Source organism: Girardinichthys multiradiatus, chromosome 21, assembly GCF_021462225.1.
Source record: "Girardinichthys multiradiatus isolate DD_20200921_A chromosome 21, DD_fGirMul_XY1, whole genome shotgun sequence".
In the NCBI taxonomy this organism is placed as follows: domain Eukaryota; kingdom Metazoa; phylum Chordata; class Actinopteri; order Cyprinodontiformes; family Goodeidae; genus Girardinichthys; species Girardinichthys multiradiatus.
In genome coordinates, this window is record NC_061813.1 from 14,768,249 (window position 1) to 14,788,019 (window position 19,771).

General features: G+C 38.1%; 1 protein-coding gene across 3 annotated transcripts; it reads right to left on the reverse strand.

The window, feature by feature from the left end:
• Positions 1-59: 59 nt before the first annotated feature.
• Positions 60-19,192, reverse strand: LOC124858418 (cyclic nucleotide-gated cation channel beta-3-like). Of its 3 annotated transcripts, none has more exons than XM_047350456.1 (17): positions 18,874-19,192; positions 18,416-18,470; positions 14,967-15,108; positions 10,642-10,799; positions 9,990-10,504; positions 9,850-9,900; positions 8,183-8,269; positions 8,032-8,096; positions 7,639-7,761; positions 5,914-6,055; positions 4,367-4,526; positions 4,181-4,278; positions 4,026-4,109; positions 2,884-3,002; positions 2,606-2,758; positions 1,026-1,176; positions 60-937 (listed from the first exon to the last, which is right to left on the reverse strand). In XM_047350456.1, exons 1-17 carry the CDS (start codon positions 19,054-19,056, stop codon positions 920-922), a joined length of 2,304 nt encoding a protein of 767 aa, XP_047206412.1. In that variant the 5' UTR covers positions 19,057-19,192; the 3' UTR covers positions 60-919. The 3 variants fall into 3 exon arrangements, with proteins under 3 accessions (XP_047206412.1, XP_047206411.1, XP_047206413.1); XM_047350455.1 differs by having other exon boundaries at positions 14,967-15,120; XM_047350457.1 differs by lacking the exons at positions 14,967-15,108; positions 18,416-18,470; positions 18,874-19,192 and adding an exon at positions 13,703-13,818.
• Between the last annotated feature and the right edge of the window lie 579 nt (positions 19,193-19,771).

The window sequence follows — 19,771 nt, forward strand, 5'->3', positions numbered from 1 at the left end:
AACACTGGAAGCCGAGGGACTCACAATAAATTAACAGACTCAAGAAAACAAAACTGATCTGCTGTTTCATCTGCCAATCATTTATTAAGGTAAATATGGACGATTAAATCAGTCACATAATAGATAAAATAACAGTATAAAATCTGGTAAGTTTATGGTGCAGAACTCCTGCGTAACTGGACAATAAAACAATAAAAAGATAAACACATTCAGTGTAAAACAAAACAATATACGTCCTAAATTGACCAACATTAGAATTAGATCATAGAGTCACAGTCTGTGTTTCCTGATGGTTTTTGATATGGGCCATATGGGTCACCACCCAGGGCACCACTCTATCTAGGGGTGGCAGAAGCGCTATAAAAGAAAATAAACCTCTGTGTCAAGCTACGTTTCGGTTGCTTACTGGCATGTGTTGAAATATGGCCTTCTGCCATTTAAACCATTTGAAGGTCGAACCGTGTTTCTAGACTCATTTTTGGTAGTAAATTAGGACTAACATTAGGTATAAGGACCACATTAGATTGAGAGAAGGTTGAAAACCACAATATATAGACAGCTCAAACCTGGACTATTATACACTGATCACAGCTCATTAAAACAAAGTCTGCTGACTTTGACTGTGCGTATGACAGTTACCATTTAATCAAGAACCATCACTGTTTCTAACACTGCTAATGTAGTTAGATTAGTTTTACTTCCACATTACAGTTCCAGCATGCATTTAGCCTTGGTAGTACGTTCCTGGGCTTAAAGCTGGCTAAGCAGAACCTGTCCATATAACATGTAATCTTAACATTGGGGGAAAAAAAATAAAACACTTGATATAAATCATGTAAAAAAACCAGAAAAAAAGCTTTACCGTTACTCCCAAAATGGAGTTATTAAATACACATAAATACACAGCTCAGTTGAGTCTTTACTTGTCATCAGCTTTCTGTGAGCAAAAAAAAAAAACAAAGCAAAATACTGTGTTAAACTGTTGTAATGACTAATATTGTGTGTTATAACACTTGAGGACTTACCTTTTGTCTGCTAAACATCTTTTTGTTAAAGTTTCCTCCGAAAACTTGCAGCAGTTTGGGTGTTGGCGGTTTGGGGCCGAACAATGCAAGTCCTTTCTTCTTCTCTTCCTCTACTTTTGCTGCTGGTGGTCCCTTAGCCTTCATTAGTTTCCTACACACAAATAAACATGCAAAAAAAAAAAGAAACATGTAATGAAAACCATTGAGATTATGTTATTGGGCATTGCCATTCAGGGTCATAGAGGTATAAAAAGGTTGTTTTCATAACTGAGCTTTTTAATAAATGCACACTTTTGATCTGAAGTTTACATCCACCCATCATGGGCAAAAATATCTGATTAATGTAAAAATTTTAAACAGTAATCTAAAATGTTATATTTTCAGTGTAAAAGATTATGGCGTACAGTTTCAATGATTTTGAAAACAAGAATGTGCTTCACTAGTTTGGATTTAGTGTGGATTTTTTCTAATCCACACAAGGTCAAAATTATGCATACAGGCTAGAGTACATACATACAGCCCCACTAATATTTGGTTGCATGTCCTTTTGCAATTCAGACCTTAAAATCTAACATCTTTTGTTTGTAGATTTGGCGAAGTCTGTTTAAACTGGTTGGCTTCCTGACATAGACTTGGCTTTTTAGTATAGTCTGCGTACTTTAAATATCGTTATGGTTGGGAATTTAGGAAGCCTAATCAAAAAATAGTCCCAGTGTTTCTTTAGAATAATTGTCTTGTTAAACACCCGCATGTGTCCTGGTTTCCAGGCACTTGTCCTTTGACCAAAAACATCAACCTCTGTCTCATCTAACCATAAAACTCTATTTTGGCAATGAGATACTACCAACTGTACTCAATCTTGACCACCAATGAGAAGTAAAGTGGCCTTGGTTTTGTTAAGTTGCTAATTATTAACAGATTTAGGTAAAAGTATGTATATAAAGTGTTATGAAAAAGTATTTTCCCCCTTACAGATTTTTTCTGGTTTTGCTGTTTGTTCAACCCTACCAGCTACAAGGTGAAGGTTCACCACTGTTCCATGTTTTCTCCATGTGGAGAATGGCTCTCTTTGCTTCTCATCTGATCTTGAATTTTCTTAGTTCAGGGCCTGATGTGATACTTTTCTAGATCTTTACCCAACTTCTTGTTGTAGACAGGTTCTATTTAAATGACTTTTTGATTCTACTAGTATGGCAGTCATTATACCTGCTAGTGAAATTGAATCTGGAATACTTAAATGTGATAAGAAAGCTAAAACAGAGAGAATTTGTAAATTAAGCAAATACTTTTTCACAGCACTGTATCTTTCTGTATGTCTAATTTTAACCTTGTGTTGATTAAAGAAATTCCACTATCATTAGAATTTTATGTAACTGGCATTGCATGGTTAAAAAAAGACTACAGTTGCACATTGTACAATATGGTCTTTTCATCCTGGCATAAGATGTCTAAACATCATTAAATGTCTTAAAGAACATTATATTCATGCATCAACTATGTGTATATTTTTACCTCAACTGTTGAGACAAAAAAACAAATTGTAAGCTTATACATTTCCTTCAGTCAGGTCCTGTACTCACTTGCCCTTTCTGGCTAACACCTTCTGAGACTCTGGGTAGTGGACAAGAATGTCAAACAGGTCCTTCTTCTCCAGAACAAAAAGGTTAGCAAAGCCGTATGCTTTGACATTGGCTGTTCGTCGGTTCCCTCCATCCTTAGAAGACTGTAACAAACTACAGAGAACAGTTGATCTTTGATTATATACAGATGCTGTGGTTTTTTCGTGGTGTATTCTTCTTCTGATTACACATGTACAGGTACATTTACAACATCTACCTTGTTTTCTGTGTGAACTGACCTGATTTCTCCAAACACGCAGCCTGCCTTCAGTGTTACAAACACAATACTGTTGTCAGGTCCCCCCACCACTTGCACCGCTCCACTTTTGATGACGTACATCTCTTTACCGATGTCACCCTGCAGAGAGAAAACATTTATTTATACAAAAGACGCGCTGTACTGCACGTACAGCGCCCTCCACACTGATTAGCACCCTTGCTAAAGAATGCCCACTACCCCACTTATTGACAACAAAATCCTATAAAAATAATGTGATTGATATATTCTTTTATTTATTTACTTTTTGAGTTGATCATTGTCTAGAAACGTTTTATTCCAACTTGAGATATCCTTTTTGTAGAGCAAAATTGCCCTGGCAACCAACTTCTCTATATGGTATGCCTGAAATACTAAGACAGAAAACATGAAATAAAGGACCGTTTTATTTGTAACTGTTAAACTGTGGTTTACCTGGAGGTGTTCAAACAGACTTGACCAGTTTTTTATTTATTTAGCATTATAAGAATCTAAGGATGCAAATAACTGAATTGATGTAATTCTTTGCATTGTTCTGACATCAATCATGCAAGACACATGCAATATTTCAACTTGTACACGTTGACAGTACAAGACATTCTGTTTGTTATCCAGACTCTGGCTTTTAGACTAAGTTGATTTTCTTCATGGATGTCTCACACAACATTTAACCTTCAGGTTAAGTTAAAGTGACTCACATTCTCATTACGTAGACATCAGTGAGGTATTTGCCATTGTGTTGCACTGATGGTCTACTTAATGTTGTCATTGTTTAACCACTTCAAGGCCAGTTTCTCTTAGCCACTCTTGCAAAAAAAAACAAAAAACTTTCACGTAAGGTAGATATGTGTGTGTCTTCACAAGTCAGGAAATAACTTCTATATTAACAGCACTGTCTCTTTTCCCATCTACTGAGTAAATGATGTCAACTTTAAGGTTGGGATTTTTCCTTAACATTTTATCACAGGGTTATGCTACTGCTGTCAAAGATTCATTTATTTTCAGCCTATTACACATCTTAATCAGAGGGGCCAACAGATGTGGTGGGCATTAAACATACAGAACAAACAACACAATGTTACATTAGATATCCAGGAAACTTATGGGATAAAGACACAAACTCACTTTTTTCACAACAAAGTCTCCTGGTAGATAGATGATAGACTTCAGCCTTAGCAACATGTCCACCAACATCTGCTGGTCACAGCCCTGTTGGAGCACAGAGTTTTAGCAGACCAGTCTTCTGACCATGTTTCCTGGGTGATATTATGTGCCTACACCTTGAAAAGGTCAATCTTTTGAAACGTTGCCAGGTTGATGTCCACAGCAATGGCAGTTCTCATTACAAGAGGCATCTTATCCAGCAGTTCAGACTCATCTGGACATCACCATGAAAAAAAGCAGGAGAGGTTAGGACTAATAAGTCAACTCTCAAACTCCAAATTATTCATGCAGGCTTCACTGACCTAGCATGCCCTGAGCGTCCCACGTGTAAGTGTACCAGGTGCGGACTCTGTTCTGCACGAAAGAGGGAATGTTGTTGGTCACCATGTAAGCCACTGTGTTGTCCATGGAGGTTCGAAAGTAGGTCTGTCCTGCTGTGGCTGCACCAATGACATCTCTCATCTGAGGTATCATGATAAAAAGAGCTACATCAACAGAGAACAACCGTGATTTAGCTGCTCATGTGACTTAAAGTGCATAAATGATGGGTTACTGTTGTTGAAAAGCTACAGCACTATGCAAAAGTATTCATACCCCATCAAACATTTCAGATTTTGTCATGTTACAGCAACAAACTTTAATTTAATTTTATATGGCTGAACAACACAAAGTAGCACATCATTTTAAGAGGAAGGAAAGCTTTTGTTCTTATTTAAAGGAAAGCCTAAAGATGTGTGTTGTGCATCTGTATTCAGCCCCCTCTTTGTAATACGCCTAAATAAACTAATGTAACCAGTTGCCTTAAGAAGTCACCAGATTAATTAATAAAAGTCCACCCGGTGGTGATTTTCTTTCCCTGTATAAATCCAGCTGTCTCTTGAAGGCCCCAGAGATTTGCCCGAGAACATTAGTGATCTATCAAAATTATGAATATCAAGAAACTCTTTTCAATATCAAGAAGCTTTTTTTTCCACCAGGGACAGGAAAGCTGGTCAGAGTGGATGGAAAGGTGGACTAAACACAGGGCAAACCTGGAAGCAACCCTGTTAGAGGCTGGTGTAAAGGTTCTCCTTCCAGCAGGACAACAACCTTAAACATACAGCCAGAGCTGCAATGGAATGTTCTCAATTCTGTTCATCAGGGGTCAATATCCTACATGTTTTACATGTGCCTCTACTCCAGCCGACCTGATCCAAATGATTGCATTACCTCCTCAGCATGCCATCATGGGCTGAAGCCTGAAAGTTATGTGGCAACAGAGGAAAAACCTAAAACATGCTGGATATGTGGTTCTGAGCATTGAGAAACAATGTTTTAGATCAAAGCATAGCCATGTGTTAGAATGGGCAACGTAACAGAGCTAACTCCATTTATGAATCTGTGGCAATACTTGTTTACAGATGCTGTCCCCAAAAATGTGCAGCTGTGATTGGTGGTTGTATGAAGTATTTACTCATTGGAGGCTGAATACAAAGGCATTAGACACTTCTGATTTCTTTTGTAAAACAATGTGAAAAGTTCCTATAATCATGCACTAATTTGTGTTGGTATATTATACAACATACCAGAAATGATTAAGATCGAGATATATACTTTTGCACAATGCTGCACACACAGTCAAGACTCCAAAGAGAACCAGAAAAATGTAACAGTGGGAAGAATTGTAGGGATTTTGGGGGGCTAGTGACAGTGACCATAGCTCCTAATGGAACATGTTTTAGACATGTCAACAGGACATGTGGAAAGAGATGTCAGTGTGTTAATTAGGAGATGCTAATTTTAGGATGCAGACTGACAAGAGGTGCTGGGTCTATCACCTAGGCTACGGACAATTTGGTCTCTATGTTACCTGTCCAATCAAACTGGAGAACACAAAGACGCCTATGAAAAAGTTAGTCATCTGAAAGGTAATCTCAAAGACAGTGTGAGGCTCGTTAAGGCCGCCGATGTTGATCAGACTGCGGACGGCAAAGTAGTAACAGCGCAGGTACCTGTGGAAGAGGTGAGGCGATGTTAGATGGATGTTCACAAACAACACCAAACGTTTCCCAGGAGAGACCTCTACATGACTCATCTGGATATTATACAAGAATTTTAGGGAAGAAGATGTACTGTAATAATTTTGGAGAATGTTGGATTTATGTTCCCACATATGATTCCAATGAGGTCTTGCTGCAGTTTCTTTTGGGCATTTATTTTTTTACAATTTAACAATAAAGAATGCAAAGCAAAATATTATACAATGCATGCTACAAGAAAATGGCTACCTGGCCAAGAATGATGGACATAAAGAACGCCCCGAAAAGGTAGTTCACCATCTGAAAGATTTGTCCGAACATGGTGTCTGGAAATGGCAACTCAGCAATCATCAGAAGGGACTTCTCCGCATAGAAGAAGCAGCTGAGGTAACTACAGCAGCAGCAGGACAAACATACAGCCGACTTTCAGATTTGGATTTTCTGTCAAATTTTTTGGAACACACTTTGTCACATACCAACAAAAATGGCCCTAAGCTTTGTTTACCATCAGAGTAGCTGTCTCATTGGTTCCACTGGTAAAGATGTGTAAAAAGCTTTAAAATTATTTAATCTTTTGTAGCATGGTCTTGCACCACAATTTACTGCAGAAAAATCTTGAATTTAATACATCCAAGATGCCACTGCTGATGGCAACCTTGTTTCTATGGTCTTGTACTTTGCGACAGCTCACTGAGCTAATAACAGATGTGGAGAAAAAACACCTAGACTCTTGCATCATCGTTCCTGAGGATTTTAACAGCAAAAAACCTCTCCATTGAACTTCCAAATTATAGCGAGCATATTAGGTTTCCCAACCAGGGATTAAAAACATACCAAACCACTGTTACACGGCTTTAAAATATGCTTATCATGCAGGTAATACCGCTGCAATTCAAGATTGATTTATTTTAAGGTTTTTTAAACATCTTAAGAGAGTGGACCAATAAGTGTGGAAGGTGTTGAATATATAGTAATTTTTTTTTAAACTCTGTGACCAGACTGCATTTGTGATCTACCTAACATCCAACTATGAAATACACTCATGAAAACCACTTTTATAATTCTAGAGTCCTTACAGCTGTTAAAACACATTTTGTTTTTTGCATATTCTGAGTACAGATTAACAAATAAAAGGCAATGATCTTCAGCTGAGAGCAGACATCTTTAAAATGGCTTCTTCTTCAATGTTGGGATGCTGAATTGATTAAGAGAACATTACTGGTGGATGAGGGTGTAGAGTTTGACTTTGGCAACTACATTGTCTTATTTAATTTTCAGCAAAGGCTTGCCAATGAAATCTTCCCTTCTTCTAATCAAACCTTTATTTTTAACTACTTGCACATAAGTTATTGACAATCTCACAACAATTTGCTAAAATATATTACACTTTTACTGGCGCATATAGTAGAACAACACAATATAGGGATTGCAGTCAATAAAATCTGTGGCATATTTTCTTAAAAGCAGGACATTTTACTACACTTCACCAAATGGGAAGCTTATGTTTGATTAGACGTTTTGTGTATAGGAAGTAATATAAAAGGTAGTGTACTTACGCGCTGCCTAGGCCGGAGTAGACCCATTTTGTCCCACCAATGCCCTGGTACTCAGAGGCCACGTAGTAGAAGCAGGCGTTCAGGTGGAGCATGAAGAGGAGATAGCCAATGGTGCGAATCACTCTAAAAAGGAATAGTGACAGTTAATAATCTTAGTTTGGTGGATCTAACATGAAAACCGAGGACGGTGATGAGCCCCGGATCTGTAGCTAGAAATCTGTAGAGCTTTTGTTGCATATCTTTATGGCTTCCCTAAAAAAATACTTTGATCAAGCACCAGGTTTTCTGAGTGGATTCTCTATTTGTTTATGTGATAAAGTCAGATCACTCAATAACTGAACATTAACAACAAGATCCCTTTTATTTTTACTAAATTCGTCACATGGAACTCACCTCCAGATGTACGCCTTAGCTAAGATGCTCTCCAGACGGTCACTGAACTCAAAAAATGTATCTATCTTGAGAATAAGCACAGGAAATGTAGTTAAAGGGAAATGTAAGTTTTACTGTCCTTGATGCAGAATCAGCATGTTGGTAAATTTACCTTTATTAAACGGTTGAGTCTGAAAACAGATTTAAATCCAAACTGTAGGTATAACAAGTCGAGTGGTAGAAGAGAAACTACATCTGCCTGTTGGCGAGAAACATGTGAGGTCAAAACAACTTGAATCAGATTTACAGAGGATCTAAACAGTGTACACATCTCTATGAAAATGCCAGATTTTTGTGACGTAAAAAATAGAAAGAATAAATAAATCACATTAAAACTTTTTACACTTCTAATGCATCGTGTAACATTAAACTGAAATACAGACAAGTTTGTTGGGGGTTTATTTTGAAAAGGATACAAAACCCTGGTTCAACCTCATACTAATACTGGAATGAAGAGATTTTTATTTATTCTTCTTTGGTAAGACTCAATCTGAAACTCAGACACTGACTTGGTAATATTTGCCGACTATAATACAAAACTTCTCAGTTAGATCTATTGTCCAAAACTCTTTTCGGTTGACCCGAAAGACTTTTTTATTGAATTTAGGTCTAAGCTGTTGATATGCTTGTCTAAAACTAATATTTTTCTTTTGGGAAGCCATTCATTTGTTGATGTGGATATGTGCTTGGACTCTTTGCAATGCTTCAAAATAAAAACCTCCCTTCATCTTCATCCTTCTAACAGACATACAGAGGTATAAATAATGTTTCAGAAAAGCGTGACAGCCGCAGTAAAATGTAGGGACTGATGATATCTCATAAATGGTAGAATTACATACATTTAAATATATTTTTGTGTTAAAATCTTATCACTCTTGTCACAGTCAAAGAAAATCAAACTAAAAATCAGTTCTCTTTGTCAGGGAGTCCTAATTGCATTCTTCATAGAAAGCAATGAGAGGAACAATTATAAAAAAACATTTGTTCTCAGAATCACAATATTAACACTTTAATCGGAAAATGAACGATTATATTGAATAAGGCCACTTAAACAATTTATAAGCATCTAATTAACGTTTACTCAAATATATTTTAACAAATAATTAGGAAAAGAAACAAAAACATAACCGAAACAAAAATGTAACTAAATGGGGAAATGTTGAGGGAAACAAGGTTTTTACACATAATTTTGTGTTCTAAATATCCGACTTGACTTCAAGGATGGTTTGGAAGAGTAAAATAGAGGAATGAACTCTGGCCACCTTGATCAGCTGCTAAGGAAGACCTAGCTTTCAGGTTCAAAGTCAGACTCTCGGGTCACTTCACTCTGTTAACCAAATTTGGACCTTAGCAGGCTCAGTTCCCAGGATGTCGAAGGGAATATCTCGACATACAACTGGTCGATCAGGAAGGTCAGCCTCAGAGTGTTTGGTGGTCACTCTGAGGGTGACACATATTGACATGCATCCAAATAAACAGTTTATAATAACATTTTGAGAATCTCAGGGGCACTGTCTGGAATAAAACTTTGCTTTAACTCAATGTACTGTCATAGTAAAGGCCTTTTCAACAGCTTGGGACAGAAGACTGAAGTCTATGTATTTGTTTGCGCATGTATATAAAAGGTATAAGATGTAAAGGAGGCTACTGTAGCTTTTTGAGTATCACATCCCCCCTCTCATTTTTTCACGTCACAAAAATGTTCCATTTTATCAGGGGTGTGTACACTCCTGAGATCCCCTATGAGTTCAAAGATGTGTAAATTTTGAGCTAAAGTACCAGTAATCTTTCTGATTCTCTGTAGTGCTTGGTTGTCAGGACACGGGTTTTCTAAAAGAGAGACAAAAAGTAATTTGACTTGTTATAATCAAGGCCACTTTCTGTGACAGTCGCTATCCAGGGTTTTATTCCATACTCACTATGATGTCTCCTCCTTTGACAAACTGTTTGCGAGGCTGAAACAAGATGGCATCTAGAAGGTAAATGATGTCAGCCAGGATATCCATGATGAACCAGATAGGGATGGAGGTTTCACTGTGATACGGGAAACACATTCGGGCAGTAACAAACCAAATATTGTAGTTGATGGCTGCAGTAACCACACTCAGCCAGGTGATGTAGCGACGATCTGTGAAGGGGTCGATGGTGGGCCCCACCACAGAATCCATCCGGTCCTCCAGCGGCTTCAAAACAAAGTCTACTGATGACCAGTAAACTGAGATCAGCCTCGTCTTTAAGGGCACCTTCACCTTCTTTTCCTCTTCCTTCCTTTTCTCCTCCTCCTCCTTCTTCTTCTGCTCAGCTTCCTTCTTTTTCTTCTCCTGTTCTTCTTTCTTCTTCTTATCTGACTCCTCCTTCTTTATTCTCTCCTCCTCTGCTTGCCTTGCCCTGTCCTCCATCGCTCTGGCATACTCATCTTTAGGTAGTAGTGGAGCTAAAAGGACAATACAACAAATTAAGGACCTATATATTAAGTTCTAATTCTGTCCTCACAGATCAATATTATCAATATGAATGTGCCATTGCTGCTCAAAGCGTGAGCATAAAGATAATACATTTTGTGGTACTCACTGACAGGAGGGGTTATGTCAGGGGAGGAAGCATACTGATCAGTCACTTTCTCCTTGTATAAATTCAGTCTCTCTTGCATCCTTTGTGCTACATTTCTGAGCTGCTCATCTGCATATTTGTTGATGACTATCGGCAGAGGAGAAGGGTCCTCGTCTTTTCTACAAAAAACAAAAGAGTCACCAGACAATAAACCCATGTTAACATTTTAGATCAAGAATGACTTGATAACACTTATGTAAACCACACGCAATAACACAATTGCTGGGTTATGTCTTTAATCCCAAATGCTGGGTTTATTCTGTTGAAATGGAAGTTTAGTTTAAACCAACCTTTCAGGTCAAAAATCGTGGCCCAGTTTCTTGGATTAGAGAGAAAAATTAAGTAAAAAAAATACTTTTGGGCTTCATGGTGGAGAAGCTGTTTGCATCGTTGCCTGCCAGAAGATTCTTGAATACGTCTGGATATTCTTCCAGTGTTTAATTGGTTTATCTCCAGATACAATGGCTTCCTACCTCCAAAAACAGGTATGTTATGTTAACTGGACAGTCTAAATTCACCCTCACCCTGTTGGACATAAACCAATGCCAAATATTACTAGTTTAGTTATCCAGCTAATGGTTATTCTTTTTAATCATGTCGTAGCTTTAATATTAGACATTATTCACATTAACCCGTTGTTTCAATTGAAACTCAGTCGAGCATGCCGGGTGGAACCCATGACCTCACCCTGCTGTGGTCAGTGAACCCAAAGTAGGATGCGTACCTATTTGACCCTGGATTGGTTTGCAAATTAACCCAAGTTGGATAATTTAATTTAATTTAATTTAATTTAATTTAATTTAATTGAGGACTGCACGGTGTTGCAGTTAGTAGCACTGTTGCCTTGCAGAAAGAAGGTGTCCTGGGTTCGACTCCCGGCTTATCATGGGTGTTCATACTACGCCCTCTTGTGGATAAAATCAGTAATACACCAGACACAATGTGTCACTTGTGTGTGCAGATTTGTTGTTGTTTTTTTTTTACACCAAGTAATTTTCAAAGTTAAAACCTTTTCTTTATCATCGAATTACCGAGGAAGCAAAGTATTTAAGGTAATGTAGGTCTTTAGGTAGTTGGTGTCAACATCAACATCAATTGTTAGGCTTTATCTATCCTGAAAGCTGCAGCTTTTTATCTTACCTATTTGTCTTGTCAGTTTCTGAGAATGACTCTAATTCCCTCAGCTCATATTTACAGTGCAGTGAAAAAGTATTTGGTCTCTTACAGATAATTACTTTTTTGTCATACTAACATGTGATCATCAAAAACAAAAAGAAATAATGATTATATCACACAAGAAGAACCTGAGTAACAAGGAAAAGGAGTTTTCAAAGGTTGATTTCATTTATTTAGATAAAAAAAGCAAAATAAACCAGCCTGGGGGTCTTTCCGCATGGAGTTTGCATGTTCTCCCCATGCATGCGTGGGTTCTCTCTGGGTACTCCGGTTTCCTCCCACAGTCCAAAAACATGACTGTTAGGTTAATTGGTCTCCCTAAATTGCCCTTAGGTGTGAATGAATGTCTGCATGGTTATTTGTTCTGTGTGTCTCTGTGTTGCCCTGCAATGGACTGGCGAACGGTCCAGGGTGTACCCTGCCTCCCGCCCATAGACTGCTGGAGATAGGCACCAGCTACCCCGTGACCCACTATGGAATAAGCGGTAGAAAATGACTGACTGACTGACTAAATTAAATTTAATTTCATTCTAACCGCTGACCCCTTTACATAGTGCACTACAGGAGTACGGTCAAAAAAATGATAATGACATTAGCAAATAAACAAAAAAAGAAATTTATGAAAGAGCTTTTTAAGTTACATTTATGGCATTCACAGTTTGGCATTAGATCATGGGTGTTCATACTTCGCCCTCTTGTGGATAAAATCAGTAATACACCAGACACAATGTGTCACTTGTGTGTGCAGATTTATTATTGTTTTTTTTTACACCAAGTAATTTTCAAAGTTAAAACCTTTTCTTTATCATCGAATCACTGAGGAAGCAAAGTATTTAAGGTAATGTTTCCACACTGTAGGCGTTTAGGTAGTTGGTGTCAACATCAACATCAATTGTTAGGCTTTATCTATCCTGAAAGCTGCAGCTTTTTATCTTACCTATTTGTCTTGTCAGTTTCTGAGAATGACTCTAATTTCCTCAGCTCATATTTACAGTGCAGTGAAAAAGTATTTGGTCTCTTACAGATAATTACTTTTTTGTCATACTAACATGTGATCATCAAAAACAAAAAGAAATAATGATAATATCACACAAGAAGAACCTGAGTAACAAGGAAAAGGAGTTTTCAAAGGTTGATTTCATTTATTTAGATAAAAAAAAGCAAAATAAACCAGGCTGGTACAAGAAAAAACACATTTCCCGCCAAACCAATTACTTGCTGTGCCTCCCTTGGCAGCAACAACTACCATAAAGTCTGCATTCCTCATTGCAGAACTCTTCTAATTAAGTCCCACTGAAGGTTTTTATGCATGCATGGTATGTTTAAGGTAATCCCAGAACGTCTCATTTGAATTGAAGTCAAGACTTTGATTAGGTCACTCCAAAAGCTTGTTTTTTTATCCATTACGCAGTGGACTTGGCCGTGTGATTTAGAGCATTGTCCTGCTGCATAAACTAAGGGCTCTTGAGCTTAAGGTCACAAACTGATAACCACATAATTCTCCTTCAGGATTATCTTGTGGAGAACAGAAATCATGGTTCTATCAATGCCAGCAAGTCGTCCAGGTCTTGAAGACGCAAAGCATCACAAGACCACCTCACTGCCACTACCATGTTTGACTGTCAGTATGAGAATCTTTTTTGAAATGTTGGGTAAGTTTTACACCAGATGAAACATGACCAAGACCTTCCAAATAGCTCCACTTTTGTCTCGTCAGTCAACAGAATATGTTTTGACAAATGTGAAATGCTCGTTTGTCTTCTTCTTGGTCAGCAGATGTTTTAGGCTTGAGACTCTCGCAAAGATACCATTTTGCCCAGTGACTTTCTTACTATTGAACACTGACCTTAACTGAGGCATGTGAGGCCTGCAATGCTTCAGATGTTGATTTGCCTTGTTTTGTGACCTCCTGGATGAGCCTCTGATAGACAGGCCACTCCTGGGAAGGTTCTTCACTGTTCCATGCTTTCTCCTTTGGTAGATTCTCACTCATAGATGTCAATGACTTTAATTTTTATATGTTCCATGCCTGTTTTAAAGAAATTGGGGCATAATACATTGCTTTTAAAATCTTTTGGCCTATTTTATGTTGTCAGACAAATTCTATTTAAGTGATTTCCTAATTCTACAGGTCAGGCAGTAATTATGGAAGGGTGTGGCCGGTGGACCTGAGCCAAAAAATGTGCTAAATTACACTTTTTAAAATCAAATACCAATCAAATTATATTTTCACATATGGTGTGGATATTTGTTTTTCTGAAAAAAATAAAATCATCAGTTAAAAACTGCATTTTGTATTTTTCTTTCTTTTGTTTGTTTTTGTCTGATAGAAATGTTACGAGGACCTGAAACATTTCAGTGTCACAGAAAAGAAATCTATGATGGGGCAAATATGTTTTCACAGCAGTGTGTGAAAGTGAAAGAGTTAACACTGGTATAAACACAAACACAGTAAAAGACATGCTGGTCCTGTCTCATTCAAAAACAAAGCCAGACACACATCATGGTGGATCATTAGATCGTGAGATCCTTTGGTTAATTATCGGCTCATGCAGTAGCAGTCCAGGTCACCTGCAGGGTGTGTGTCCTCAGATCACCTTTAAACTTGTGTTGTTCAATCCATATCTCTTTCATAGAGGCCCTGTTCTCTCCCTGGTCCTCTTTCATCATCATCTCTTAAAATATCCCTGAGACTGCATTTTAACCAGAAGCCTGTTTTTACAACTGAGAAGATTAACAGCTGCTATTACCTGTTGCCTTCATGTCTTTCATGCCTAAGCTACACGTAGCTCTGATGAGCTTCTTATGCCTAAAGAGCTGAAAAGCCTATAATCCACTCTCAGGTCATTGCTCTGTTAATACACATGCTGCAAGGATAAAGATCTCAAATACTCTGTTCAACTCTCCGTCTCTCTCCCCACAACTTATCAGGCTATCTGAGTAATTAGTGATTACGTAGATACTGGTTGCTGTGTCTGCATATGTAGTGTGGTTTGATAAGGGGACTTAAACTTCTATGCTTAATTGCTTCTTAGATTTAATGCATCTCCCCTGAAATGAAACATTTGAGAGCAGGTGGCGTCAGAGCAATTGCTGAGAGCAGGCCTTACCTTTCAGGTCCAGCCTGTTCAGGGTTTGCAGGTGTGACTGTTGGAGCTGGAGCTGAAGCAGGTGCAGGGGCTGGTGAAGGTGCTGGTGAAGGTGCTGGTGTAGGGACTGGTGAAGGTGCTGGTGTAGGTGCTGGTGAAGGTGCTGGTGTAGGTGCTGGAATCACAGCATGTAAATATGAAGCATTTTGTGAATGTAATGCACTTGTGAAAAACATTTAATTTCATAAATCCTTTTATCTCATTATCATCAATATTATTGTCATAAATTATTCCTAAACATTTAGCAACTATCTATCTAGTTGTCTATAGTGCCATTAAAAACTATTCTCCCCCTTACAGGTTTCTTCTGTTTTTGCTTTGTTGTCATAATGAAACAATCATAAATAACCTGAATAAATACAAAAAAGCAATTTTCAAACAAGGATTCATTTTGTTAAGCGAGAAAAGCGATCTTAACCAACCTGGCTCTATGTGCTCCAGTTATTGCCTCCTAAATCTAATAACTGCTAGTGTCCCCCTTGGCGGTAACAACTACCCTCAAGCATGTGTGATAACTGGCAATAAGTCTTTTGCAACGCAGTGGATAAATGTATCTTTGTCTGATTTTAAAAGATGTTTGATAGTTTTAAACACTTAAGTGTGACAAGGATGCAAAACAGACTAAATGTTTAAAGGAAAGGCACATACTTTTTTATACCACTATCAAGTGAAAAAAATAGCAGGAGGCGGGGTACAATTTGGAAAGGTCACAGTGGACAGTGGACAAGCATGGGGAGAATCTGCAGAGTCCACATTCAAACTGATATTCAAACTCTGCTAACCACCAGACAAACTGCAAAGCTTTTTCTTAAGTGCACATTTAGTGTAATGGGTTATACTGATATTTTATGATTTAACAAAATAATGTATGCCCTCAAACTGTTTTAAAAAAAACTATATTCAGTGTAGAATTATCCAGTTCAATTGGATTCTCTTTAGATATCAGCTTACATCTTCTCAGGGGGTCAAAACTGACCCAACCCGATGTTGCGTCTGGGGTGCATCTGTTTTAGGTGGGTTGTCTAATACTTAATAACCTGGTCCATCAGTCCTGGGAATTTTGGGGATTTAAGGGGGCTATGTGCACTACCAGTGGAAAGTTTGGACACACTTTCTCATTCAATGTGTTATCTTTATTTTTATTACTACCTCTGAGAACTCCTTCAAGACTTTTAGAAAACTTTTTCAGAGGACTACCTCATGAAGCTTACCAAGAGAAAGCCAAGTGTACAAAGCAAAGAAGAATCTAAAGTATAAGAGATGATTTGAGCCATTTCACAGTTTTTTGTTTGCTACATAAATATAACGTACAGACCAAAAGTTTGGTTGTCTTTATTTTCATGACTATGAATATTGTAGATTCACACTGAAGGCATCAAAACTATGAATTAACACATGTGGAATTATATACTGAACAAAAAAGTGTGAAACAATTGAAAATATGTCTTATATTCTAGGTTCTTCAAAGTAGCCACCTTTTGCATTGATTACTGCTCCACACACTCTTGGCATTCTGTTGATGAGCTTCAAGAGGTAGTCACCTGAAATGGTTTTCCAACAGTCTTGAAGGAGTTCCCAGAGACTTGTTGGCTGCGGTCCAGCTCAATCCAAACTATTTCGATTGGGTTCAGGTTCGGTGACTGTGGAGGCCAGGTCATCTGGCGCAGCACCCCATCACTCTCCTTCTTGGTCAAATAGCCCTTACACAGCCTGGAGGTGTGTTTGGGTGGTTTCCTAGCAGCTATTTTACCATGAAGGCCTGATTCACACAGTCTCTTCTTAACAGTTGTTCTAGAGATGTGTCTGCTGCTAGAACTCTGTGTGGCATTGACCTGTTCTCTAATCTGAGCTGCTGTTAACCTGCGATTTCTGAGGGTGGTGACTCGGATGAACGTATCGTCCGCAGCAGAGGTGACTCTTGGTCTTCCTTTCCTGGGACAGTCCTCATGTGAGCCAGTTTCTTTGTAGCGCTTGATGGTTTTTACGACTGCACTTGGGGACACTTTCAAAGTTTTCCCAATTGTTCGGACTGACTGACCTTCATTTCTTAAAGTAATGATGGCCACTTGTTTTTCTTCACTTAGCTGCTTTTTTCTTGCCATTATACAAATTCTAACAGTCTATTCACTAGGACTATCAGCTGTGTACTGTATCCACCTCCTGCACAACACAACTGATGGTCCCAACCCCATTTATAAGGCTTGAAATCGCACTTATTAAACCTGACAGGGCACACCTGTGAAGAGAAAACCATTTCAGGTGACTACCTCTTGAAGCTCATCAACAGAATACCAAGAGTGTGCGGAGCAGTAATCAAAGCAAAAGGTGGCTTCTTTGAAGAACCTAGAATATAAGACATATTTTCAGTTGTTTCACACTTTTTTATTCAGTATATAATTCCACATGTGTTAATTCATAGTTTTGATGCCTTCAGTGTGAAGCTACAATATTCATAGTCATGAAAATAAAGATAATTCTTGAATGAGAAGGTGTGTCCAAACCTTTGGTCTGTACTGTATACTCTTGTCTCATAGTTTTGATATTTATTTATGTATCTACAGCGTAGAAAGTACTAAAAATAAAGAAAAGCCATTGAATGACAGAAGTGTGTCCAAACTTTTGACAGGGAGCGTAAGTGTGTATTTACCTACTTTGTGTGTACATGTAGGGCTTTGGGGGATGTTGTTTATAAAATTTTGTGATTGTGGTGGGTATGGTTACTTGCATGCATGTTAGAAACCTCTTAGGATGTTTACCATACATGTATGATCTTGCTGAGCAGGTCAGCCTATCCCACAATTATACTAACATTAGGGTCTAGAGAATAAACCACTGTCATTCAATCACTGTCTCCTCAATCGGGCTTTAACACACTTTAACATATTCATGTTCACCCTACATTTACATTTACATACCCAAATCATGTCATCATCACTTCACCGATACTGACAAGCAAGAGATGAGTAAGGCTATGTACTATCTCTGTGTTTTTGCCTTGGGTGGGGGGGTCAGGGTGCTGTGAATGGGGTGGTTGGTATGACCCTGCACAGACTTTAAAGATCAGACGATGTCAGTATTTACTTTTGCAAGGCACTGTATGCCATTTTTCTTTTTTATATGTGATTTTGTCTTATGTTTTACAATTTTATGTCATGCTTTGTTATGTATAACATAACAAATCATAAACAAAATTACATAAACCAAAAAATGGGGATTCTTACTGAAATATGGCTAAAATCTTGTCACGTTTTCATGATTCCAGTATTGTGTATCATCTCATCTAGTGAGCTGGATGTATAGTTATACCCCAGTCTTACGATACAACTGAGCCACGAGGTTTAGTCCAAAGAAAAAACATGGCAAACAGTAAGACAGAATAGAAAGTAAGTGTGTGTTTTTAGGCCTCTTACCCTGCGGTTTGTCCTCTTCCTTTGCTTCATTTTCTTTGTCACCTGGCTTCTCCTCCTACATGAAAAATCACCATTTTCCACAGATTCAGATGCTAAATTTACCACATTAGCAAATCAGTCTCTTGACTGAAAGTAAATAAAAAGGGATTTAGGATGAAATGACTTGAAATGGATTTGACTTAAAATACAAATATTTAGTTTTGAATAATCAGAATTGTTGATCTGATCAGGAGTGGAAGAGAAGATAAAAAACCAAAGTTGTAAGTTCAGAAGAAAACAATATTACTATTTATATGCATAAAACGCAGGATGGATCTTTCTTTTACTATAATGCTTAAATCTTGGATTGCATCTCTGCTATTTTATGCTGCTTAGAAGCAAGAAACTAATCCAAGTATACATAAGTCCTGTATCTTTTAAAGCAGCAATTATAAAGACACATTTACAAGAGACCTTACCTTAGCTAGAGCTGGTGCTAGTGTTGATGCAGGAGATGGTTCGGAAACTGGTTCAGAAGCTGGTGCAGGAGCTGGTGCTGAAGCTGGTGCTGGCGCTGGTGAGGGGTCCAGAGCAGCTTTGGTGGTCCTGGACTCTGCTGGAACCTGTGGGCCTGAGAAAAGGCCCTTAAACCTTGCAAACATATTTTTGAAAAAAAAAATCAGATATCAGTGCATCTGCTAGATTGTACGCCCCTTGTAGCAGATGGCCTTCTTGATGCCTATAGAGCTAACTGATCCCTTTGCTCTTCTTCTGCTGCAGAGCAACGTGTCCTCATAAACTGAGCTGGCCCTGATGGTATTACTGCTTTAGCACCACTAATACTCTAGCAGAGAGAATAGTCCGCGCCATCACCACACACATGTAAACCCATCGCTATCTCATTTAGAATCCAAATAGGCTTATGGGTGACCACTAAAGCAGGGAGGACAGCAGCAACAGAATACCGTACCACTGACAACGTAAGCGTGTCTTCTTTAAAATGGTATGAGTACAGATGTTGCTTGCCTTTAAAAGGTCTTGCAAAAGTAACCACACCCCTTGAACTTTCTCATTTGTTATGTTACAACTTCAGTTTATTATATCAGTATTTAGTGCATTAGACCAATGCAGACTAGTCCATTACTGTGAAGGGATAGGACAATGATGAATGATTTTTTAATTTATTTACATGTAAAAGTCTGAAACGGATGGTGTGCATTTGTGTTCAGCCCTCTTCACTCTTATACCCTTAATTAAAAATCCTGTGCAACCAAATACATTCAAGTCAGTTAATTTGTAAATAGAATTGCACAACAGAAAATCTACAAGAATACCGCCAGCCCCATGTGCTAAGAAGCTGAGAAAGGATAGCATTAT